We start from the raw sequence: 27,233 nt of genomic DNA on the forward strand, positions 1-27,233 counted from the left end.
TCCCTAGATCTAATGGAGCTGTATCTTTTTGCCCCCCTGGAGCCCTCCAACCGTGCATGAAATGAGTGGTCTTTATCTGTGGGTCACTCTTTGAATTGCCTGATTATCATATTTGGTCATTGTTTTAGAGACCTATTATTGTCTCTTTATATCAATACAGACCACTGCAGGTTTGGGGCGCTCCGGTTTTTTGTATTTTTATCTTCTGTTGTTGTCAGTTACTTAGGTATCTTATTACACTTACACTTTATGTGCCCTGATGAACCTTGTTTATTACAAGGGAAAACGCGTTGGGACTTTGTACACTGTATCAGATAAGGAATTGGGACCTTGTACACTGTATCAGAAAAGGAACTATGTTTTTACTGTACACAAGGGATTATGTATGTTGTATCAGATAGGCGATAGGGCTGCGTAATGACAGAGTACTTCTACCATCAAGGCGTATCTCTGGGCTGAGCAGATCTTTTTAGGGTAAATATAGGGACAGAAAATTTCTCTATCGACCTGTTATTCCATTTGTGTTACCCAATCTTCCTGCTGCGGACCGTCCCTATGCAACAGCTTTTTCGACTTTACTGCTGTACTACGACTTTATTAGTCCGGTTTGAATTTGTTTTACTGGACGTATTTTAACGATATTTAAATTAAAAGTTAGTGATATTTTTGTAATATTTTATTCTATGACTAAGACCTGAATTGGTTGAAACGCGTGAGGTATGCTCCTAAGGAGGAAATATTGTTTTTAATGTTTTGATATGAAGAAATAAAGACTTTTCAGATTTTACTTTCTGGATTGAACTTTTTTTTTCTCCTGGTTGTTCAAAGGGTGTGAACACATCCTAGATCCGTGCTGATCTGAATGCTGGACGTTACTACTACACATGGCAGAAGAGGAGCCTGCGAATTAGCGGACCTGCAAATCTAGGACACCATGATGTAAGTGTTCTGTTCATTCCCCGGTTAATGTGATTTGTCCGGGTTCAGGGCTGAGCCCGGCTATAAGCTCCCCTTCACTCCTTTACCATGTACGAGTAGAGCGGCGGAGCATTTCCTTGCTCCGGCGCTTCCCTGACCTTGCATCGCGCAGTACAAGGTATGTTTGTTGTGGGCTGGTGACATACCGGCCTTTACATCAGTATGCTAGGTGGAGACTTACGCCTAGCAGGGAACCCGGTGATGTCACCGGCACAAATGGGCGGTATAAAGCACTGTTCTGGATGGTTTTAGAGGCAGCTATCACTAGTACCTACCTGTAAAACCACCCAGAACAGCGCTTTACAGCACCCATTTGTGCCGGTGACGTCACCGGGCTCCCTGCTAGGCGTAAGTCTCCGCCTAGCATACTGATGTGAAGGCCGGTATGTCAGCGGCTCACAACAAACAGACCTTGCCCTGTGCAATGCAAGGTAAGGGGAGCATTGGTGCAAGGAAATGCTCCGATGCTCCACTCGTAAAAGGAGCGAAGGAGACACTCCGGACAACCCCTTTAAGAAATGGTCAGGGAACTGCTGCACATATAAGTGGAGCCTTGAGATGCACTGTTTATTGATAGTTTATCGACATGTTCTATAGGTTAGACTTTTTTTTATTGTGCCATTAGCATTGATTTTGGAGCTTGGTCGTGTGCGGTCAGCTCTGATGGTGATAAGGAGGAGAGATTAAAGCTGAATGTGGGGGCAGGTAACAGATTGTCGCCGTGAATGAGGCAGCTCAACGTATTTGGAAGGAGTGTCGGCAAAGCAATTCTCCTAATGTCAGTCACAGTGACTCAGCATCGGTCTGAACGACGCCAAGCCTGCTGCTTCCTGACTTTCCATACTGTTATTAATATAACAAATGTTTTGATTCATGCTAGTAGTTATCCCTTTGTAGACTGCAGGCCCTCACGATGTGTATGCAGAAAGCTGAATCACTATGCACAAGTAATATGCACTGCACCCGCTGACACATTACATCAGAAAACACTGCTCTGACCCACCGTATAGGAGAGGTCTGCATGAGACATGTCTACTTTGAACAATGCATTTTTTTTTTAGAAGTGTTCTCTTGACAATAAGTTTGACAAGGGATTCTCCTAGCGATTATCTGCGAGAGAAGCCAACAACAAATGTTTAATTTCCCTACAGCACCCCCGCAGGACAAATAAAGCATTACAGCATTCCTGTTGAAACAAATAGGCTATTAGTGCATGGATTGGCCAGGCCCTACAGAATGCAGGCAGATCTTAGAATCCACCCTCAGCTCAGGCTGAGGGTCCTAAACAGGGGGTTAGCAACAATCTGGAAAAAAGGATGCATGACTGTCTCTACCTGGAGGATTAAGTTATCTTTTCTATAATTTGATACATTAGTGAAAATATGCACACTTGTAGTCAGCTCACCCAGTCCTCGAAATATAGTTCCCAAAGATCATGGAAAGCAAAATCAGTAATAAAAATATATATCGGAAGGTGGCATAAACTCATCAACTATAATACAATAGTATATAACTAGCTTACGCGTTTCGATCAGAAGAGATCTTCGTCATAGCAAGCTATGCTATGTCTAAGATATATTGAAGACCTTATGCACCTTCCAAAGTGCTGGCTATATATATATATATATATATATATATATATATATATATATATACACATACACATACACATGCCGTATTTTTCGCCCTATAAGACACACTAGGTTTTAGAGGAGGACAATAAGAAAAAAAAAAAATTTCATTACACCTCTGGTCAAGCCACCAATCAGACCCCCAATGTTAATCAGACCTCAGCTGACAGCCCCAATAAGACCCCCTCAGACCCCAATGTGAATGACCCTAATCAGACCTCAGATAAGAGCCCCATGCCTCTCATCAGCGCCCATATGCCATTGCCTCATATCAGTCCCCTATATGCCTCTCACCAGCCCCCATTACCTCTCATTAGCCCCAGCAGCCTTATATGAGCCCCCATTGCCTGTCACCATCCCCCAGCAGCGTTATAAGAGCACCATTTCCTCTCACCAGCCCCCAGCCATGTTATATTAGCCCCCATCAGCCTCATATTAAATAAAATAAAAAAGCACTTACCTCTCCTGCTCCCGGACGCCTCCGCTCCTCTCCTCCAGCGCGATCCTCTTCATCATGCCGCCGGGCTGTAATCCTGGGGCTCCGATCGGTTACAATGGCAGCCAGGACGCTACTGAAGCCCTGGCTGCCATGGTAATCTCCCTGCTGCTGTGTGCACTATGCACAGGGCAGCAGGGAGAGTGTGAGCTCCTACTCACCCTAAAATAGCTCTATTGGGGTGAATAGAACAAGGGATTAAAAGATCCCAGGTTCTAGCCCCTAAGGGGGAAAATAGTTATTAAATAAAAAGTAAAAAAAAAGTTACAAAAGAACCCCCACCAAAATATTAAGTATAAACCACCCCCTTTCCCAATTTTACATATAAAATATATAAACAATAAATAAATAAACATATTACATATCGCCACGTCCGAAAAGTCCAATCTATTAAAATATTTAAAAAAATGTCCAATGCGGTGAACGCCGTAACAGAAAAAAATTAATAAAAACTGCGCAATTCGCAATTCCATAAAATGCGAAATGCACGTGGCTTTTTTTTGTGTTCTATTTATTTTTTGTGTGGTATCGAGTATCGCAATATTTTTTTATGATATCGAAACCGAATCAAAATTTTGGAATCGAAACAACCCTGCTGTGAACCGGCGCGCACAGCGTGAGGTCATAGAGCTCTCTCACGCTGTGCACAGCCACTGCACAGCCAACAGCCGAGGACCAGGAAGCAGTGAGTATATATCAGGGCTCCAGATGGCGACCAAAATGGTCGCCAATGCGACTTAGAATTGCAAAATGGCAAAAAGACTTTGTAGTCTTGTCGCCATTTGCGCCTAGACCTTCCGCTGCTCTTTCATCAAACATTGTGCTTCACACATCGAATCTCCATCGCCAGCCCAGCCAGAATAGCAACAAACGTCATCCTCCTATCAGGTGTCCGGTCACATGCAGGTGAAAGACTTTTGATTCTGCTCACTGATTGGCTAATCTGATGTGCCGTCACTAACTACTGTATACCTTATTGCAGAGAAGCCATGGGGGTAGTGTGCCAAGTAGAGGGGCTCCTGCCAGTCACAGACCGCCTGGCACTAACCCCCCCACTTGTGCCGTAGTTATGCCCCAGGTCATTGAAGGACTGCTAGGTGTCTGGGAACCCCTCCAATAATGAAAAAGTGGCCCCATACCCTATGGCGCTCCCTGAAATAAATGCAGCAGCAGGTAGTGTATGCACCTGCCGCCCCATTCATTCTCTATCGGACTGCTGGGCATAGCTGAGGACAGTGCTTGGCTATTTCTGGTGGTCGCATAGAGAATAAATGTAGTGCCAAGGCGCACGCTCCACCTGCCTCTCCATTCATTTCGGGGTATGGGGCAGTCCCAGTGGTCAGAAATATAAAACTATCCTGTGGATTATCAGATTACCAGAATACCCTTTTAAAGGGGTTGGCCCATCTCGCACTTTGGTGGCATAGGATAGGTACGGCCCCCAAAGTGAACGAGGGCGCACCATGTCTGCACGCCCACTCTGTATTGACTTTTATGGGAGTGCTGAAACTTCCTGGAACTTCCATAGAGGTGAATGGAGAGGTGATCATGCTTGCGTAGTTCACTGTCCATTCACTTCTATGGGAGTTCTGAAAATAGCCGAGAGCTCCTGCCGCACATGCGTGGTGCTCTCTTCTTAATTTTGGGGGCCCTGTTCTAGAGATAGGTGGGAAACTGAGTGGGAAGCCAGGCTGGTACTCGGCAGCTCTAGCACACCCCCACACAGGCGCCTACAGTGTTTTTCTTTCGGGAGTTAGGCTCACGGGTTTCTTCCATTGCATAATTATTTACACTGAGCTGATATGTTGGAGACGATCTGACAGGAAAAATATTACACAGTTGCATGCATAGGATTGAATGTTTTTTATAAGGAGAATGAAAGATTAGAAACTTCAATGCTGAATCTGTCTTAAGAGACATGACTGCTGTCAGCTCACCGAAGGATCAGATTACATGCTGCCCACAGAAGACTATGGAGAGCGGAAGAGTGTAGAGTGAGCTGCTAGAGGAAGAAGAGGGCATTTTTCTTTGATAAGATATATTACAAAGTTTCTTATATTTATCCTCTACTATTGATTTATGCTAAGTTTATTGAAATGAAAGTGACCATTTAAGCATAATAAAGCATACATACAATTGTGGAAAGGTCACTGAGCTTTCCAAAACCTTTCAAAATGTCGGTGCAACATATCAAAGGTTTTGATTGTTGGGAGTCTGAGTGTTGAGACCCCCACCGATCACTAGAACGAGGAGAGAGAAGCACTCATATAGAGCATTCTCTCTCCTCACTGCAGGAGAATGAATCGAGACAGGCCCATAAAATTTCTGTTGAGCCCGTCTCCTGCTGCGGGGAGAGAGAGTCTGATATGTAAGACAGGAGAGTAACTACCATAGCGGCAGACCATGCGACTGCTATGAGGCCCAGCGCAAGAGGGGGCCCAGTCTTAGTTGGGATCATCTCCTCTTCTACTGGGGGACAAAACTCAAAACTTGGTCTGGACTCTACCCCCTAAAGTAACAACTTTTAGCAAATAAGGCAGTTGAAAAATGGCCCATGGGTCATTGAAAGGAGTTTAGGCAGAAACCCTTCTGTCCTGTGTGGGGGGCCTGGCTTCATCCTTGCTATGGGGCCCTTACTCCTCTATGTACGCCACTTATGTAAGGGTTTCTCTCTTTTGGTTATAGTGATCGATCGGTAGGGGTCTCAACACTCGGGCTTGCAACAATCAAAACTTTTGATATGTTGCTATGACATACCGTATTAAAAGTTTTTGGAAAGCTCATTGACCCTTCAAATATTGACTTTTATTTTAACACAGTATGCTAAAGTTTTTAGCATTTTTTTCAGTCATTTTTTTACATCTCCGTAGGGAAATAAACACCTGAAAAAAAAAAAAACAATGCACCTAATCCCTTTTCTAGATTTAATTTGTAAAAGAATAAATACATTAAAAAAAAGTTATTTTTATGGCTTTTTTTCTGGTAAAAAAATGTCTGACCATATTTATGTTTTTTTGTGATTTATCTAAAAATTTTATAAGTAGAATTTAATTTAAAAAAATTTAATAGTGCTGCTGTCGTTGATTTTTCAGCTTGGTCACTAGCGGCAGCTTTTGATGGTGACAGGGATGAACAGAGTCTAGGTGTGCAGAGACTGTTGAGCAAATATAGAAAGGGCGGCAGGGTTATAAGATGGTTGCTGTGAATGAGGCAGCTGAATGTACCTGACGGGAGTATTATGCCAGAGCGGCCTGGGAGACAGATCTTCTACTGTTCCAGTCACAGTGACTCAGCACGGGGCTGAGGCTCCTTCTTGCAGTTACTCTATTATTACCCTTATCTGGATTGCAGCGTCTCACGATATGTTTATAGAAAGCACTATGCACCAGTAATATGCACTGCACCATGCATGTCACATGAGCTATAGAGGAGGGGGGCAGTCACCTGCAAGGGGATCTCTGCTTTGTACCATACCCTTTTCCTAAAGGAGTCCCCTGACAAGAAGCTATACACTAGGCTTTCTGGTGGCGAGATAACCAGCGATTGATTGAGGGTCATCTGTGGGAGAACCCAATGGAAAATAGTTACTTTTTTCTATGGCACCTAAATAAAGCATTACAAAATTCTTATTGAAATCAGTAGACTTTTAGTGTAATGCATGGATTAAAACACAGAAATATAGTGGCAATACTGGAGGAGCGGCTCAACCCCTAACACTGTAGCGTGTTTTACATTGGGGGAGCAGCCCCACCGCACGTGGACCGCAGCAAACGACTATCCCCAGCAAAAAATGCATACGGTGGAGGATGTCGGCGCGGTCCACATGCACCACAAGGGCATCCTACACAAAACGGAGCATTGTGCGGATGTAAATACAATCATATAAATCACAGAAAAAATGCACCAAACGGATATGCCACTGACTATACTGGCTAGTCATAAATGCAGATATTAAAAGCTGAGACTTTCGCCAATATATTCCTGTCAGGAAAATATCGGAGCCCATCATTGCACCACGTCACGGTCACTCAGCATGGCAAAGGGTCCTACCACTACGCTACCTATGGTGTGAACACGGTCTGAAGGCGATGTAATCCAGCTCGCAGCCAGGTTTCCACACAAATGCCTAGCAGGACAACTAGTGCAATGTGAACAAAGCCAAGACTGCAAGCCACACCCATATCAGACCCTGTGATGGAGGTCACCAGGTGCAAAAGAGTGTTTGAATGCCAGGTAACGGCACATACACTACATATAAAACAAGACAAAAACACAGAAATATAGTGGCAATACTGGAGGAGCGGCTCAACCCCTAACACTGTAGCGTGTTTTACATTGGGGGAGCAATGTGATTTAAATGCATGGATTGGCCAGGTCCTCCGGAATGCAAGACGATCTTAGAAGCCTCTCTCTCGGCTCTGGCTAATACATGAGGGTCCTGAACGGGGGTCTATTAATAAACGAATATGGGCTCATGAAGAGGGTTATGCTCCCTTTTCTCCAAGCTAATGGAAATGATGAGTTTGACTCTGCACTGACTACTGGGCAGCTCCGTGGTCATCAGGGTTGGTTAGTTTGTGGATCCATGCCCGGTTGGTAGTTAGAGGCGGCTATGGCATACCTCCACACAGATGTCTACATTCTTTGGTTTCAGGAGTCACAATCAGAGTATCTATAACGCCCCAGAGGTGCATTATCACCTTTACACCTCTCTACTATCTCCTACGGTTAGCCCAATGTCACCCTGTGTATTGATTTCCAGGGCCTGCAAAATGTGTATCTGTAATAATGTTATGTAACTGTTCAAGTGTAATGTGCCTGGTTCACCTGCAGGTGGCAGCAAGCATGGCAGAGCTATCTTACATAGAATGGAACCTTCTTTCCATTCTATTCTCCCCCTCTAGGGAGGAGTTTAGCTAGTTAGAGGGTAGTCTAGTTTACCCCCTGCCAAAGGGAGGGTGTGCAGCAGGAGCCCGTCCCTCCTGGACGAGCCTTGTGTAGGCCAGCTAGAGCACCTTCAGCTCTGCTGGATATTGAGGCCAAAGCCTGAAGCCTCTAAAGCCAGGAGGAGGAAGTTCCCTGGATTAAACCAGAGACAGACCAGACTACCAAGCTAAGTACAACAGAAAGGAAAAGTTTCCTATTTAATCCTGTTAGCACAGCAGAGCCAGAGAGCAACAGATGTAGCACGGCCGAGATTGTTTGCCTGCCAGAATTTATGCCAAAGCCTGCTGGTGACCAAGACAAAGCTGGAAGATTGTTTCCTGATGAACGTTTATGCAAGTAAAGCCGTTATCTACTTTATTGCAAGGTTTGGACTCAGTTTATTTCATCATCCCCTTCATCAACTATCACTTTTTCTGCTTCGCACGATAACGCCTGGGGTTCCAGCGTGTCCAGGTAGGAGCACTGTGACACGTGCAACACCATTAAGGGACATTTAGGCCACACTACACCACTCTGGCATTTCTACACCTGGGTGCCATCCAACACCATATCATTAAAAGGGGCCCTGTGCCCTTGTTGCTTCACTGCAACTGGCGTCACGACAAACCAATTTAAACTTTTTCCCTCTTAAAGGGATCCCATGGCCGTTAACCCCCGTGCGTCGCATATCCATCAGATACGAGTATGTAGCGGTTTATGCACTAATATATCTTAAGGAGTAGACAAGACTCTTTCCATTAGCAGAGGTATAAACAATTATGGAAGGCTACTTTCACATTTGCGGCAGCAGCCGCCGGAACAGCCTGCCGGATCCGTGCTAACCGCAAGTGTGAAGGTAGCCTTACTCTGTTGGGCTTAGTTTATGCGTCATATATGTGTCTGCACGAGAATGGATTGAATTTGTATTACTAGAATCTGTGGTTGTTCAAGGGGTTTTCCAAGTGTTTAAAGCTCAACATAGGTCATCAGTATGTGATCGTGGGGGTCCGACACCAGTGGGCGGCACTGCCTCCTCACAGCTTACTGAGCAGTGCTACCCATTGGATAGCAGCTGTGTTTGGTATTCACTTGAATGGGACTGAGTTGCACTTAGGCCACGTGACTAATGAACGTGACATCACAAGTCTAGGAAGAGACCGTGGCCCTCACGGAGCGCCACAGTCTTTTTAAACAGCATATTTGTAGGGGTGCCCGGAGTCAGACCCCCACCAATCAGATAATGACCTATCCTGACGATCAGTATTAATCACTCGGACCACGTCTTTAAGGGCTCATGCACACGGCCGTTGCCTCTTTTGCGATCCACAAAACACGTATACCAGCCGCCATGTCCGGGCCATAATAGAACAGCCCTATCCTTGTCCATAATACAGACAAGAATAGGACATGTTCTATATTTTTGCGGATGCCACAGAACAGACATAGGGATGGAGACAGGACACGGTGTGCTGTCCGCATGCGGCCCCATTGAAGTGAACGGGTCAGCATCCGAGATGCAAAAAAAAGCGGGTCGGATGCGGACAAAAAATACGTTTGTGTGCACAAGCCCTAAGGGTCCATTCTAACATCCGTGGAATGGGTCCGCATCCGTTCCGCAATATCCGGGAGGGGTGCGGACCAATTCATTCTCAATGGGGCAGGAATGGATGCGGACAGCACACTGTGTGCTCTCCGCATCCGCATTTCTGGAGCGCAGACCCGATCTTCCGGTCCGCAGCTCCGGAAAAAAATAGAACATGTCCTATTCTTGTCTTGCGGACAAGAATAGGCAGTTCTATGGGGGTGCCGGCCGGGTGTATTGCGGATCTGCAATACACTACGTACGTGTGAATGGATCCTAAGGGTGTTTTTACACACTGCAGATTATGTGACTGAAAATCGGTTCCATTCATTTAGACAATGTCCTTGCTGCCAAAACAACCCCGATCAGATGAGGGGAACTGATTTTCCTGCAACAAAAAATGCCGCATGCGAAGAAATTTGTAGCAAGATCACATTTTGGAAAACCGAATGTGCTTTGCTAAGATACAATCCCTTTTTTATTTTTTTGTTTGTTTTGCATATACTACTGTGTGAACAGGCACCTAATTCTAGTTCGCCTCTGCTATTCCTCTTGCTTATGATAGTAATTCTATATTTTCCTCTTCCCATTGATTTACATACAGCAGACACATCGATATTTGCTCGTGAAATAACGAGAGTAACCTGTCTGGTACTGGGCTGGGGTCTGCTCTATCACTGAGGGGTGTGTGCCTTAGGCCTCACGCACACGACCGTAGTTCTGGTCCGCATCTGAGCCACAGTTTTTGCGGCTCGGATGCGGACCCATTCACTTCAATGGGGCCGCAAAAGATGCGGACAGCACTCCGTGTGCTGTCCGCGTCCGTTGCTCCGTTCCATAGCCCAGCATAAAAAAATATAACATGTCCTATTCTTGTCCGTTTTGCGGACAAGAATAGGCATTTCGACAATGGGACACCCGTTCCGTTCCGCAAATTGCGTAAGGCACACGGGCGGCTTCCGTTTTTTGCTTATCCGCGGTTTGCGGACCGCAAAAAAAATGGAACAGTCATGTGCATGAAGTCTTATTGTAAGGTAGATTCAATCACCTCTCTCTTACCTGTGTCTTGGTGACGTCAAATCTGATTGGGCCAGCTAATCTATAAAAACACAGGTTACGTCCTCAAATGTCCTGTTTGAGCGTGGAAGTTAATAAAGCAACTTCAACTGAGCAAAGGTGAACCCGACTCTGGTTTAGAAAAAGTCAGAGGACGCAATGCCTGGTGAGTCTTTTGTGGGTCTTCTAGGAACCCCAACCTTTCTTGCTTTGCTCATTTTTCTGATATATAATATACAATTACAATGATTGCAGGTGACCAGGGTTCTTTAAGGGTTCTTCTACCTATTTTGCAATTCATATGGTCACAAGGTCATAGTTTACTAAACGCTGGCCGGTTGCCCTGGAGGACGGGTTGTTTATTGTTGTCCATAGGACCTGGAATCTGCAAGAGCCAAAAAGGTCCCTCTACCCTACATAAGGAGAACCAGTCCTGTAGATAATGGTGTGCAAGGTTTTTGCATTTGTGCCCGGAATAATGACACGGTCGGGCCTCATGCACACAACCATAAATATATTGCATTCCTCAAAATATGGATGATGTCGGTGAGACATCCGTGTTGCAGCCATTTTTTGAGCAGACCCATTGACCAATGGATCCGTGGACTGCATTTTGCCGTCAAGTATAGGACATCTATCTTTTTGCAGAATGTGTACAAAATACATACGTTCATGGGAATGAGGCCTTAGTCTTGATATATTGCCCTGAAATCTTCTGCAGGTGCAGCAAAGATCTGACAGCATTCATCTCCACTATGAGATCTTCACTGCACATGCGCCAATAGGACCGGCACTCGGGGTCAGGCATCGGAACCGTGAGGATGCATGACCCTATCAATATCACTGGCAGGGGCAGAGCTGGAGGTGAATCGGTGCTCAGAATTGATCAGCATCGGTCATACCGATTGCAGAGAGGAAGTGGTCATTTTAGTCTCCATGATCAACCCTACCAGACAGTACGCCAGGTTTAATAGGGTTGATCCTGATGACAGATATTCCTTAAAAGTCCCAGTTGTGGCTAAATGACTAATTGAGTGTTATGATATTAATAGGAAAAACAGCGCTGATTGTATTTGCTCACCAAGAGCGGAGATCTTTTAACTATGCCATGATGGAAGCAGCTCAGGCAGCTCTTAAGAAGAATGGTTGGACGGTTCTCGTGTCTGATCTTTACGAGATGAAGTTTAATGCTATCCTGTCACGTGATGATATCCTAGGTAAGAATAATGAGCAGCACTTCAATGGCCTGTCCAGGATAAGATTTTCTTTAAAACTTTTTTCAGAAACACTGCCACTCTTATACATAGGCTGTGTCTGGTATTGCAGCTCATTGAAGTCAGTAGGGCTGGGCTGCAATATTAGACAGGCACTGTAAAAATGTGGTCTCCAACCTGTGGTTCTCCAGTTTCAGTATACAGTTTGTTTTTTTTAAGTATAGAAAAGCAGGTTGACTACTCTGCAGAGAAAAGAGGCATCCCACAATATATACTGCGTCCTCTACTTAGACCAATTCCGCTTTCATGCAGGTAATCCCAAGGATCCGAGTAACTTCAGCTATGAAGTAGAGGCTGAGGCAGCGTGGAAGGAAGGGCGTCTCTCCAAAGACATTGTGGAGGAGCAGAAGAAAGTGGAGAAGGCCGACCTTGTAATCTTTCAGGTATGTGTACTAGATGTCAGCACTATGAGTGGATGTAGCTGGTACTAGTGTAGCTCTGCACCATTCAAGTAGTGGGGGTCTCAGGGGTTGGACACCACCAATCGTAATGGTAGGCCATCAAGGTATACTTCTGGTAGGTTTCACACATGACCTTTATTTTAAAAAAATTAAATCATTTTTTGCTTCGTGTCTCCTGGTGGTTTATTCTTATGTACAACCCTCTATAGATCTTATGGAAACCTGGGACAAACTCCACAACTATACTACATTGCCGATCATCTGACCAATATTTTTCTGGCCAGGACCACCCTTTTCTCGTCCTGTTCCTTTGGGTCAGCAGCTGGCCACCTGCAGCTACCCATACTGAGGGACTAGCTAAATGCCCTTCTGCCATGGCTGCCTTTACCATCTAGCTCATGCATATCCCACCACAGGGCCGCCTGATCTCCACCGAGATGACCTTGTTGATGGAAACACCTTGATTCCGCCAACAAAAGTATGGCTCTGCTGGTCCTATCTGCTGCTTTTCCACCACACCTAATGCACAGGTCAAGTCACCTCTCCAGAATCTACTGCAATTATTATTTTTTTTAAATGTCCAAATCACAGACATCCCAACCTGCAAAAACTCATTTCAGGGAGGTTTTCTTTTTTTTTTCTTTCACAAACTTTTTATTACATTTTCCAAACATATGCAGTATCTGCACACTTTGCTCTATGGTGTGGAGGACTGGGCTCATTACCCTGCCCCAAATTATCATATTTATGTATATGATTAAAGCATCCAGGGGGTGTGAATTTAACACTGGGGTAAATAATATAATTAAAATGGAGGGTTAAATGTGTAAATGTATTTTAAAAAAAAATACATCTCTCTCAATAGTTATATAGCGACTGAATGAGACAGAAGAAGGGATGCCTTTAACATATATATCTCCTTGAGAAGCCAATTTGACCCTAAAGGGTTAATTGAACCTGTAATCTAAACTCTGAGTCATCTGTTCCTTAACCATATCACTGCTGCAGCCTCAGTGTAAACTGTTCTAGTGACTCTAGTGATTCTTAGACTCCCTCCTGTACAGTGTGTGACTAAGTGCTGCTTGCCTGAGCTCTGATTGGTTGCAGGCCGAGGTGGGCGGGGAGGGGAGGGGCTAGCTTCCACTCTAGGATCAGATTACGCTCCTCCCTGCTGCCAGCTCTCTCTGCTCTGCTATCTGACTGAGCTGTTTCACAGGGTTCAGCTCAGTCAGAGGATTCCGGGATATATTGTTTCACATGCGGGCGTCAGGGAGCCGCTATCTAATAGCGGGAGACTCCCTGAACGTCCGGGAGACTTGGGATCCCTGAAATCAGACAGGTGTACTCCCCTTGGCTCTGTACAGGCCAGAATATTTAGGGTGTCATTTATCAAAGACCCTTTTTTTTTTTTTACGCTGGTCTTTGATACTCCCTGTACTACCAGAGGAAGCACCTAATTTATGACGAGCCCTGACTGGAGTAGTCTTTCACCAATAATATCCAGGCCCTCGCTACCTTCAAATATTGTCGCCCGGGCGTTTAAAAAGTCACAAAACGGGGTCTTGGGAACTTTTTTGATGCCAAAAACTGGCATACCGCTGATAGTAAATGACCCCCTTAAAGTCGATCTCTTCATGACTCACGACCTCCCCCTGCCATCACACATTCTCCGTGGCCTTTTTTGTGTCCCTTTCCATATCCCAAATGGTGTTATGTAATGCAGAAGAAGAAATGGGGCCATAAATTAAATATTGTAACACATTTACATTTAGTCAATTCAAATGGTGGTATGCCGGAGTATTGCTGACTGCTGAGGTCTTAAAAGCGACATTTCTTATTCGTTCCAGTTTCCCTTGTACTGGTTCGGGATGCCCGCCATAATGAAAGGATGGGCGGAACGAGTCTTCTGTATGGGGTTTGCGTTCAACTTACCAACAATGTACTCTGAAGGACCGTTCAAGGTATGCCGCCGTCATTGACTTGTAGGATTGAGCCGTCATACATGAACTCACATGAAAGCCGAGATACCACTGCTTTACCTGGTCTTTGCTTACTGCTATATACATCGTACATCCTTTAATCTGGAATGAAAGGAAACCTATAGACGACGGATTATCGAATATTCCCTGCTACACTCCTCCTCAGAAACTCCACATTATGATAATTTATGGATTATGAGTCTTTCTGGATTATCAGATGCCAGGTGAAATTAATTTAGATGATGCAATCTCATTCTAACCTCTTATTTTTATTTTTACAGAATAAGAAAGCCCTATTATCCTTCTCCTCCGGTTGCCCCGGGTCGATGACTACACCCAGGGGCATTAATGGAGACATCAATGTTATTCTGTGGCCTATACAGGTATTTTATCAATGGTGTTCATGCTGATCGTATTCAGTGGCCCCAAGGTTGGCACATTCTGTACATGGCATCCAAGGGGGTGAAGGGCGGCTAGCAGTTCAGTCCCATGGGACCCTTCTACTGGCTGCAGGCAGTGGCGTACATAGAGAAGTAAGGGCCCCATAGCAAGGATCAAACCAGGCCCCCCACAAAGGACAGAAGGGTTTCTGCCTAAACCCCTTCCAATGACCCTTGGGCCATTTTTTCCACTGTTTCATTTGCTAAAAGTTGTTCCTTTAGAGCAGGGGTCTCCAAACCCCGGCCCGCGGGCCAGAACCGGCCCGCTTGTGCGTTCGATCCGGCCCGCCCGCAGCTGGCAGGTTGCAGGAACCAAATCCGCACAACCGCCCATGCTGTCACGCTTGTGTTGTGTGTTCGATTCCGCGCCCGCCCGCAGCTGACAGGTTGCAGGAACGAAAGCTGCACAACCGCCCATGCTGTCACGCTGTGCTTTTTGATTGGCTGCTGGGACCGCCGATGTCCCGGCAACCAGTGACGTCACAGGTGCGGCACCTCCCCTCTTCCCGCCCGCTGTTTGAAATAACAAATCCACGTGTGTAGCAGCGGGCGGGAGTCGGGACTCAGGAGTCCAAGAAGAAAAAAAAAAGAAGAGGAGCAGAAGCCGGCTACAGCGGAGGCAAGTGTTGCACAACGCTGATGGGGACACAATGGGGAACGCTGACATTGCTGTGCTGCGCTGATGGGGACACAAGCTGCTGAGGACACATACTGATGGGGATATTGCTGTGCTGCTGGGGACACTGCTGATGGGGACTTTGCTGTGCTGATGGGGACATTGCTGTTCTGATGGGGACACCGTTGATGAGGACACGGGTGTCCCCATCAATGGTGTCCCCATCAGCACAGCAATGTCCCCATCAGAGGTGTCCCCATCAGCGATGATGGGCACACTGCTGATGGGGACAATTCTGTTCTGATGGGGACATTGCTGGGGACACCGCTGTTTGGCACACTGCTGATGGGGACATGGGTGTCCACATCAATGGTGTCCCCATCAGGATAGCAATGTCCCCATCAGCGGTAACCCCATAATCGATGTCCCCATCAGCACAGCAATGTCCCCATCAGAGGTGTCCCCATCAGCGGTGATGGGGACACATGCTGCTGGGGACACCGCTGACAGGGACATTGCTGTGCTGATGGGGATGTTGCGGTGGACACTGCTGATGGGGACATTGCTGTTCTGATGGGACATTGCTGGGGACACCGCTGATGGGGACATGGGTATCCCCATCAGCGGTGACCCATCATCGGTTTCCACATCAGCACAGCGGCGTCCCCATCAGCAATGATGGGGACGCTGCTAATGTGGAAACTGCTGATGTGAACATTGCTGTGCTGATGGGGACATTGCTGAGGACACCGCTGATTGGCACACTGCTGATGGGGACAAAGGTGTCCCCATCAATGGTGTCCCCATCAGTACAGCAATGTCCCCATCAGCGTCCCCATTCTGATGGGGACATTGCTGTTCTGATGGGGACACCACTGATAGGGACACGGGTGTCCCCATCAACCGCGTCCCCAAAGGCAGTGTCCCCATCAGTGGTGTCCCCATCAGCTGCTAATGGGGACTCCGCTGATGGGGACATTGCTGTTCTGATGGGGACATCATTAATGGGGACATTGCTGTGCTGATGCTGACATTGCTGTGCTGATGCTGACATTGCTGTGCTGATGCTGACATTGCTGTGCTGATGGGGACATTGCTGTGCTGATGGGGACATTGTGTTGCTGATGCTGACATTGCTGTGCTGATGCTGACATTGCTGTGCTGATGGGGACATTGCTGTGCTGATGGGGACATTGCTGTGCTGATGGGGACATTGTTGTGCTGATGCTGACATTGCTGTGCTGATGGGGACATTGCTGTGCTGATGGGAACATTGCTGTGCTGATGGGGACATTGCTGTGCTGATGGGGACATTGTTGTGCTGATGCTGACATTGCTGTGCTGATGCTGACATTGCTGTGCTGATGCTGACATTGCTGTGCTGATGGGGACATTGCTGTGCTGATGGGGACATTGCTGTGCTGATGGGGACATTGCTGTGCTGATGGGGACATTGTTGTGCTGATACTGACATTGCTGTGCTGATGGGGACATTGCTGTGCTGATGCTGACATTGCTGTGCTGATGCTGACATTGCTGTGCTGATGGGGACATTGCTGTGCTGATGGGGACATTGCTGTGCTGATGCTGACATTGCTGTGCTGATGCTGACATTGCTGTGCTGATGGGGACATTGCTGTGCTGATGGGGACATTGCTGTGCTGATGGGGACATTGCTGTGCTGATGGGGACATTGCTGTGCTGATGGGGACATTTTTGTGCTGATGGGGACATTGCTGTGCTGATGCTGACATTGCTGTGCTGATGCTGACATTGCTGTGCTGATGGGGACATTGCTGTGCTGATGGGGACATTGCTGTGCTGATGGGGACATTGCTGTGCTGATGGGGACATTGCTGTGCTGATGGGGACATTGTTGTGCTGATGCTGACATTGCTGTGCTGATGGGGACATTGCTGTGCTGATGGGGACATTGCTGTGCTGATGGGGACATTGTTGTGCTGATGCTGACATTGCTGTGCTGATGCTGACATTGCTGTGCTGATGGGGACATTGCTGTGCTGATGGGGACATTTCTGTGCTGATGGGGACATTGCTGTGCTGATGGGGACATTGTTGTGCTGATGCTGACATTGCTGTGCTGATGGGGACATTGCTGTGCTGATGGGGGCATTGCTGTGCTGATGGGGACATTGCTGTGCTGATGGGGACATTGCTGTGCTGATGGGGACATTGTTGTGCTGATGCTGACATTGCTGTGCTGATGCTGACATTGCTGTGCTGATGCTGACATTGCTGTGCTGATGGGGACATTGCTGTGCTGATGCTGACATTGCTGTGCTGATGGGGACATTGCTGTGCTGATGCTGACATTGCTGTGCTGATGCTGACATTGCTGTGCTGATGGGGACATTGCTGTGCTGATGGGGACATTGCTGTGCTGATGGGGACATTGCTGTGCTGATGCTGACATTGCTGTGCTGATGCTGACATTGCTGTGCTGATGGGGACATTGCTGTGCTGATGCTGACATTGCTGTGCTGATGCTGACATTGCTGTGCTGATGGGGACATTGCTGTGCTGATGGGGACATTGCTGTGCTGATGGGGACATTGCTGTGCTGATGGGGACATTGCTGTGCTGATGGGGACATTTTTGTGCTGATGGGGACATTGCTGTGCTGATGCTGACATTGCTGTGCTGATGCTGACATTGCTGTGCTGATGGGGACATTGCTGTGCTGATGGGGACATTGCTGTGCTGATGGGGACATTGCTGTGCTGATGGGGACATTGTTGTGCTGATGCTGACATTGCTGTGCTGATGGGGACATTGCTGTGCTGATGGGGACATTGCTGTGCTGATGGGGACATTGTTGTGCTGATGCTGACATTGCTGTGCTGATGGGGACATTGCTGTGCTGATGGGGACATTGCTGTGCTGATGGGGACATTGCTGTGCTGATGGGGACATTGCTGTGCTGATGGGGACATTGTTGTGCTGATGCTGACATTGCTGTGCTGATGCTGACATTGCTGTGCTGATGCTGACATTGCTGTGCTGATGCTGACATTGCTGTGCTGATGCTGACATTGCTGTGCTGATGCTGACATTGCTGTGCTGATGGGGACATTGCTGTGCTGATGGGGACATTGCTGTGCTGATGGGGACATTGCTGTGCTGATGGGGACATTTTTGTGCTGATGGGGACATTTTTGTGCTGATGGGGACATTTTTGTGCTGATGGGGACACCGCTGATAGGGACACGGGTGTCTTTGCGTTGTTTTGCTAAAGTTTTTTCTCTTTTGTTCTCAGTCATATCATGCTGATTACAAAAACGATCCATGTAAAATATATACATTTAATTTAATACATAACTGATTTTTTTTTCCGGCCCCCGAATACTTGTAAAATCTTCAATGTGGCCCTCCTGTTGAAAAGTTTGGAGACCCCTGCTTTAGAGGATAGAGTCCTGACAAGTATTCACCTCCAGTAGAAGAGGAGATGATCCCAGCTAAGACTGGGCCCCCTCTTGCCCTGGGCCCCAAAGCAGTCGCATGGTCTGCCTCTATCGTAGTTATGCCCCTCGCTGCAGGTTGCACTGTATAAATGGCTTCCTTTGGCTTGAGGGCCACAAAGGTAACTTGTCCATAGAGCAGCCTGTGTTGATATGTATGTAGGGCAGCAAATGTGAGAAATTCCGCTTTCCCCCTTTATTTAGCAGGACGTTTTTCATGTCAATGGGCACGGTATATTTTGCATCCGTAATCTTTGGGGTGAGAGGTGTTGGTGCAGAAGTTAGTAGTTGCCATACAAAAGAGTATAAGCTCCCTCCCCGTTCTCTCCATCCCTCCCGTGCAGAAAAAGAAAGAAGAGTACTAATACTCTTAATCCGCAAGCCTAGCCAGTCCAGGGTAATCGATCCAAGCACGCCATTGAAGATCACATTTTTTTTATGATGAATCCCCTTCTCCAGACAAATCCATTGATTAACTCTGATTTAGCTCTATCATGGTGGGCGCTGCAGGTTTCGACCAGTAAGGAAGCGATTAGTTTCCTGGTTTGGTATAAAATCTTGGCAATGGCCAGCTTAGTGTATTCCGAGGCGTAATAGGGACAGAAATCTGATATACACTATGAATTTGATCCAGTCTTCCAGAGAACAGCCAACAGTGGACATCGCCAAAACACATGCATGAGATCGGCTGGAGAAACCGTACATCTCACACATTGTGCCATATCTTCCCCCCCAACTCGACACTAGAAAGCAGGTGTTGGATATACCGTATGGAAAAGGTAGAAAAATTTCTGTTATTTGGCAGACGAGGTCGTTCTCTAAAAGGTAAAGAATTTATGTCTGCAAAATCGGATTCAAGGTACTTGATTATTTTTGCTGGACTTACAGTTGGTAACTCTAGGACAGATATTCGATGACACAATCCTGTCACCTGTCTTGAGTTTTCAATCTGCTGTTTTCCTCCAACAACACCCCATCCTAGATCAATTTGAACAGCGTAGGGTTCACGCTTTCCTCCTGTGATTACCTTTCGTGGTACCAAGGCTTCGGGACAATCGTAGCCTATCAACAGTCCAACACCAAACTCCTATTTATCTTTCTTTGGACGTTCTTCATGTAGTGGTGTAGGATGGCGTCCTTTGCAAACGCAGCATGTGGCCTTTCTCTTACACTCCTTAGTAACATGGCCTTTTCTTAGACAACCGAAACACAGTTGGTTCTCAAGTAGAATTTTTTTCTTTTCATCTGGGGACTTCTCCTTCAATTGTTGGCACTTGTGTATGGAGTGGTTCTCACCACAGAACATACACTTGAAGGTAGTCTAAAGATTCTCTCTACTGATCCCAGTAGTGACTTTGAACTTGCTCTCGTAGGTATCTTGACTTTTAGCTGCTGTGTTGGTTGCAAAGCTAGTTGCTCTTGCACGTCTTATCTCTCTTGCAGGCCTTTCTTCTAAGGATTTTAAGACGTAAGATGAAGTTACTGCATTACATGCTACCCGTGCTTCCTTATTGACGAATTCAGAGAACTCTTTAAACTTGGGAAGTTCTTGCCTAGATCTAACTGTTCAGTCACATAGCGATTCCATCTAGAAGCCACTGCTTCAGGTAGCTTAGCTAGCATCCTGTGGTTTTCTAGATAGTCGTTCAGTACTTCTAGTCCTCGTACATGTGGGATAGCATTGCTGCATGCTTGCAGGAAGTCACCATACTTTTGGAGTCTGAAGTGTTCTTTAGGACCTATTTTAAGCCAGTTATTCAGTTTCTCTCTAAATGCTCTTTGTACTAAGAAAGGATGACCATATCTTGCATTCAATTTGTCCCAAGCTTGTCGTCTTTTCTATAGAAGTTACCTTCAAGAACTTCCTTTGCTTCTCCACCAACATATCTCTGAAGGTAGAATAACTTGTCGACTGGACTAAGGCAATTATGCTCAATGATCATTTCAAAGCTTGGCTTCCACTCTATAAACTTCAGTACGTCTCCTGAAAATACAGTGGGTTCTGGAACGGGAAGTCTAGCGAGGACTGTTCTCTGTTGTCTTGCTGAGACAATAGTTGTAACATTCTCCTGATCGTTGCAGTGACATCTAGGAATAGAATCATCCGGTTTTATTTTCTCACTTAGTTCTGAATTAGATGAGTCTCTCTTTTTGTCTTTCTGAGCAGGGATGGACGGACAATGACTTTTTTCTTCACTACATGCTGGAGATTTCCTTCCATTCTCCTGGGCGTATGGAGGAAAGTAGGAGTCTGCTTCTTCACTTAGTACAGATTTGGACCTATGATTACTGTGCATGTCCTCTTCGTGTCTGAGTCTGGCTTCTATGATCTTAACTTCTTTCTGCCTTTCCAGACTATTCATCTGTTGGCGCTGTGCTTCCATTTCAGCTTCCTTTTCAGCCATCAGTTGGCGCTGCTCCTCTATGGCAGCTTCCATCTCAATTTCTGCTCTCTTGGCAGCAAGTTGTTCAGCTAATTCCTTTCTTTTGGCTGAAGTATTTGAGGACTCTGATATATGGGTGGCACTTCTGCTAGCGAAGGAAGTCACACTTGAGATTGTGGTTCCACCTAAGGACCTAGCATAGTCTCTCATAAAAAGCTCATTCATTCTACTTCTTGCTTTAACTTCATCATAATTAGCTGCAGATGAAAGTTCTCTCATGAGCTTTCCTAAATCTTTAGTGTCCATGTTCCTTACAATGTCCTGGGAAGGAGTCGTAAGCGACCGCAGGTTGACATATGCTGCCATAAGTTCTGATTCAGATTCTTCTACCGTCTCTACCATATCACTCAAGTTCCCTTTTATACTTTCCTGTTTTAACTTTCCACAGATGCCTTTAATGTATAATTTCCACTTCTCATACATTCCTGTGAACTTTTTTCCTTCTAATGCTGCTTCTTGCTCCAAATTTTCTAGTATCTTTGGGGACGGTTTTCTGGCACGTGTTTAACGTCTTAGTTTATCTGTTTGGGCTATATTTGTTTGAGGCAAGACTAATGCTGCAGCAGACTCTTCTACCTCAGACAGGTTCCTTTGTTCTTCCCCCTCTACTCTATCTATCTTTATATCCTCTAACAGTGGCATGGTAATACTAGGTTCAGACATTTTACTTTAAATGCTATAACAATCAATACGAATAATAAGAGTCCTTTCACTTTAAATGTAATACTGACAAATGCAGAAATAAATGACTTTCACTTTAAATACAACAGCACTAAATGTAGGTAATAAATGACTTTCACTTTAAATGCTTTAGAGTCCGTGTACTACAAACTGTCCTTTGTTTTTATTTAAAGTCTCTTATTTCTGAACACAAAAAAAGTCTCTTTATGCCAAAGCCTATATGCAATGCTAAGTAATAAAGCAAAGCTCTGACCTTATTCTGAAGAGCAGGAACAAATGTAAATCTTAAGGGAGACGTGTCTTTTCTTGATGTGTTGCGATGCTCTGTGCAGACTTGCGATGCTCTGTGCAGACTTGCGATGCTCTGCACTGACTTGCGACGCTCTGTGATGACTTGCAATGCTCTGTGATGACTTGCGATGATTGCGATGCGCTGGCTTGAATACGCTGCTGCAGGCTTTGGGACTAGTGGCGGGAAACTAGCTGCTGCAGTAAGTGGTCTCTCCGTGGATAGCGGTGCAGGCACTCTAGCTCTGGACTTTGGCCACCCACCATGCGTCTCATTCTCTCTCTAGGGATCGTAGGAGGGTTGGCGCTCTTTCTCTGACTATCTTGCCTTTGCCGTTCTGCCACTTTAAGAGTCGGCTGCAGTTTGACTAATGCACGTTCTATGGCCTCTATGGTAGCTCCGCTGAGGTGTCTTTGCTTGCTCACTCAGGGATCAGTTGCTGCGCAGCGGTATATGCTGGGGCTCCGCTGCTCTAATGCGCTCTTTTCTGTGCAAGTTGAGGAGCGTTATCACTTCGCCCTCTGAGGGTAAAAAGTTCCTACTGTGGCAGGCGCAGCACTATGAAGTGCCTTATGCGCTGTGGCATTAGAAGAATTTTGATTTCTCTGACTTTTTAGTCTAATCAGACTGTCTATTACTAAAGAGCACACCAAATGCTTGAAATAACTTCTTTATTATCTTCAACTTTTCTTCATATATAACGCTGCTGCCTCTGCAGCAGATAGTCTATGAACAAAAAACACGTGTTGCATAAAGAATCACAACAGGACGGCATGCATAAGATGGTGATCTCTCTGAGGTATCTCTGAGGTATTTGTATGCTTTTTGTATGCTGAGCAATTTGTTCTGTTAGCAATTTGATATTTGCTATGAGCAAGTAAATACAAGTAAAAACTGCAGGTAAATACATATAACCAGTTCAGGATACAGCTCTAATAATACTATTAACAATAGGAACACATCATAACTGTATTAAATACCTATTTTGGCCTCTTTGCTTCCATAAAACTGAACTCTGGCTGGATCTGTGTGTGTTCAGCTCCTCTTTCTGGTGAATAATGATTCTAGCAGCTAGGGGAATTCTCAGACAGGCTGTGTGTGAGTCTGGCTGTGATTGGTGAAAACTCTTGCTGTGTGAGCAGCTGGCTGTGATTGGTCTAGACTTCTGCCCAGCAACAACAGATTAACACTATGCTTTCTGTTGTTTCTACTGTGTCACTGAGCTTACCTTACATTACTAAATGAATCTTAAAGGCATATTATCTTTTTCTGCTTCTGTGAACACAAAATATAACAGTTATATGACATCCAAAACATGATGTCACAGTAAATAACTCAGCTTTTGTCTTTAACACATAAACATAGGAACTGTATTAAGGCTATTGGCAGGACTAGCTGTATTCACATATAAGCTATACTAGCAACCTAGGACAGGTCTTAGCTGGCCAGCTACATCTCCCATGTCTCCCAAGTGGTCCTATGGGACCTTTAGCTTCTCGGGATTATGATTGGGCATCAGCTGTATGTATACCAAAGAGATGAGACCACTAGTGGAAGCTTGTGAAAGGTGATTCGTATCAGTTACTATAGAACGAGTCATTGCTTGGACCTCTAAGGCGTGCCAATTGTAGGTATGGAGACAGAAAAATGTGCAGGGGAGAGCGAATTCTTCTTGAAGTTGTGAAAATAACTTAATAATACTATCTTGATATAATTGAGGCACTTTTTTGATACCTCTGGATCTCCATATGTGTACGGAAGACCCCCAATAATGACCATCATTTGTTTGGCTCTCCCCTATACTTTATGCATGAGTGCCATTGTCCGACACCTCATCTGAAACGCATCTGCTTTCAAATAGGTCTAAGGAAAGGTCCAGGCCCCACTACATGCTCAAGAATACACGACTACAAGAGACCGAGCCAGTTTACCCTACCCTCATCCATTACAGTGTTGTAACTGAGATACTAAAAGTACATCCACACAGTGGCGTACAAACAATCCATGGGGCCCCGGGGCGAAACTGATCCATGGGGCCCCCTCCCCGTCGCCCCCTCCCCCCCAACCAAGATTAGGTGCCCCTCAGTAAAGATGCCAACTTTTGTGCCCCCCACTCCAGTTGTGCCCATCAAACCCCCCCCCCCCCTTCCCTGCCCCCAGTCTGCAGCGTTAGAAAAAAAAAACAAAAAAACACATACCGGTACTTACCTTCTTCCCTTATGACAGGAGGCAGATTCCTGGGCTTTCAGCTCTCCTCCCACAGCCAGCAGCGCGATGTGGGGCCAGCAGGGGGAGCTCCTGAGCTCTGAAGATTAGTGAAGCAGGGAGCAGAGAGGTTTCCCTGCTTCACTATAGAAACGGAACTGCTTGGCCAGGTGTGAGTGAGTGCGCGCTCCCACCCCCCCACTTCCTTGACCCTCCGCCCTCCCCTAGCCCCGTATTATACATGTAATGGAAGCATGGAGCGCTCTGATGGGGCACAAAATTTGCACTGTACTTCATGACGGGCCCCATTAGAACGCTCTATTACATGTGAGTACAGCGGGGCCCCTGCCAGCAGCCTGAGGAAGGGGAGGGGTCCAACTGCGACCCCTGCGACCCCTGTATGTACGCCACTGCATCCACACATTTGGGACAGCTAATCTACCCTCATTGACCTGCATGTGTCATTTTTCTAAGCTTATTGTAGGATTTATTTTCCTCCACACCAAGAGATTGAACAACTTATTCACACGTTAAAAAAATATGAGATGGTACCTAGACCATAGAGTTGTGAAGAAAGTGCAACAATTGAGGCATAATTATCATTTTCATAAGGTTTGCCATTACTCCTACAGGCTGCGCTCTCTCTGCTTTGATGGACAGGGTCAGGCACAGAAAACGTCATCACTCCTGGCCCTGTCAATCACAGTGCAGAGGGCGCTGCAGTTGCAGAGAGAGCAGAGTCTCTAGGTGTAATGGTAACACCCCCGTTGCTCCTAGAGGCTCATTTGCATATAACAAAACATAATTTTTCTCAGCAATTCGGGCACATATGAACATGGAACCAACACAGATGTCTTTAGCTGCTAATCGCACATGTAACAGGTCAGCCAGTGTCATAAGGACAAATCTGTTGACAGATGCCCTTTAATGCATTGAAAGGGACTTGCTGTACGGATAAAGACACTGACTCCACTGGAATGTGCGGTATGAGTAGAATGATAGCTATGCCTCATCTGGGCCCTGTGCAGCAACTGAGTTTTGTCTTTCGTGAGATGTGTCTCTTTTAACACAATAATGGCCTGCTGGTATTGTTTAACGTACTTAAAGGCAGCATATATCTTGTTCGCATCTACCAGATCACGCAAAAGAAAGACACAAATTAAATATGCCTGTATAATAATAATATGGCCAAAAAAAAGGCGAGCTTGATAAATGTGCCCCTCTGTCTCTGTATTGCAACAGTTTGATTAAAACTGTCCTGATGAGGCCTAAAGGCTGGATAACACTGGGCGATATATCAGCTGATAATTGCTAATGAGCGCTCGCATGAATGCTCGTTAGCGATCATCTTGCAGTGTAATACTACCGCCGATTTCCTGATAAGCACGAGACAATGCTTATTCATCGGGCAATTCAGATTTTTAAAGCCTGTATTACACAAGCCGATTGAGCAAGCGATTGCGGGAGGGAAGTGTTCCCTCCCGGCAATCGCTTGCTAGCTAGCGGAGGAGACCACTGCTATTACGTGCAGAGATCTCCTCCACAGCATGGGGAGGAGCGATGCTTGTATTTCCCGTTATATAAAAATTCAAAAGCATGTTCTCTTGGAGCTCTACATTGTGCATCCCTCTTCTTCCTGGAAATATATGAATTCATTGATGACTGGGTGTTACAGTTCTCCTCCTCAGTAGAGTTTGTCTCCATTAAGCAGAATCTACGGTAATTGTTTTTTTTATGCATTTACAGAGTGGCATTCTGCATTGCTGTGGATTCCAAGTCCTGGAGCCTCAGATCTCAGACAATGTGTTACACATATCTCAGGAAGCTCGGGTTGGGATACTGAAGAGCTGGGAGAAGCGACTGGAGACCATCTGGGACGAAAAGTCCATCAGATTCATTCCCTATCAGGACTTTGAGGGTATGTCTGGTGGATTTCTGCTGAAGAAGCAGGTGGAGGAGGCCAGATCTGATGATAGGTATGGCCCAACGGTGGGGCAACACCTGGGCAAACCTCTACCACCCGATAGCCAGGTGAAGGCTGAAGTCTCCAGCTTATAAGAGACGGCTTGGCAAAGTGTTTTACGTGAGACGCTGTGTCCTTTCAGTCTACGCGTCACTGGCTGCACTAGGATCTTGCCACTACGATGCGGTAATACAGAGATGTGTCGTCACAGGATCATTTTACACAACGAGGTACCAGGCGGACATTTTGGACATCAAGTTCCTCTGCTCATTCCCTCATAATGTTTATGCTATTGTAATAGCCTGTAAAGCATTTTACTCTTATATGACATTAAAATTTGTGTAAGTTTCATTGGGTGGTGTGCATTCGGTCTCTCGGCTAAACTCTAGCACAGCCAACATCTATCTTCTCCATAAACATGCACTCAGGAGAGTGGGACTAGCATCTCCAGATACATATGGGACTGCAGGGAATGAAGGACTAAATGTACTGAAAATTAGAGTGCATGCTCTTCATTACCCGATTATTTGGGCAGGTCCAATATGCACTAAGGCTATGCATACATACATATTTTCAAAATAAAAAAAGTAATTTTTGCAATAGGTTTTTATTTTTAAAAAATTGTTGCATATATGACAATACATAGCAGTTCACTAGCCAACCCATCAGACTGGCTGTGTGGAGCCTCAGTCTCTAGACCCTCTCTCTCCTCTCCTGAACGATCTTCTAAGATTTATAACCAATTCACTGTTCCTCGAGGACAGGAGAGAAAGGGATTTTGCTAAATAGAATG

General features: G+C 45.8%; 1 protein-coding gene across 2 annotated transcripts; it reads left to right on the forward strand.

Annotated features, from left to right (window-relative positions):
* The first annotated feature begins 830 nt into the window (after positions 1-830).
* On the forward strand, positions 831-27,014 carry LOC120980458 (NAD(P)H dehydrogenase [quinone] 1-like). 2 transcript variants are annotated; one of them, XM_040409584.1, is made up of 6 exons: positions 831-936; positions 11,722-11,886; positions 12,196-12,326; positions 14,192-14,305; positions 14,605-14,706; positions 26,224-27,013. In XM_040409584.1, the coding sequence occupies exons 2-6, from the start codon at positions 11,778-11,780 to the stop codon at positions 26,533-26,535; spliced, it is 768 nt and encodes a 255-aa protein (XP_040265518.1). In that variant the 5' UTR covers positions 831-936; positions 11,722-11,777; the 3' UTR covers positions 26,536-27,013. The 2 variants fall into 2 exon arrangements, with proteins under 2 accessions (XP_040265518.1, XP_040265517.1); XM_040409583.1 differs by lacking the exon at positions 831-936 and adding an exon at positions 10,613-10,835 and having other exon boundaries at positions 26,224-27,014.
* The last annotated feature ends 219 nt before the right edge of the window (positions 27,015-27,233 follow it).

This window comes from Bufo bufo, chromosome 10 (genome assembly GCF_905171765.1).
Source record: "Bufo bufo chromosome 10, aBufBuf1.1, whole genome shotgun sequence".
Classification (NCBI taxonomy): Eukaryota; Metazoa; Chordata; class Amphibia; order Anura; family Bufonidae; genus Bufo; species Bufo bufo.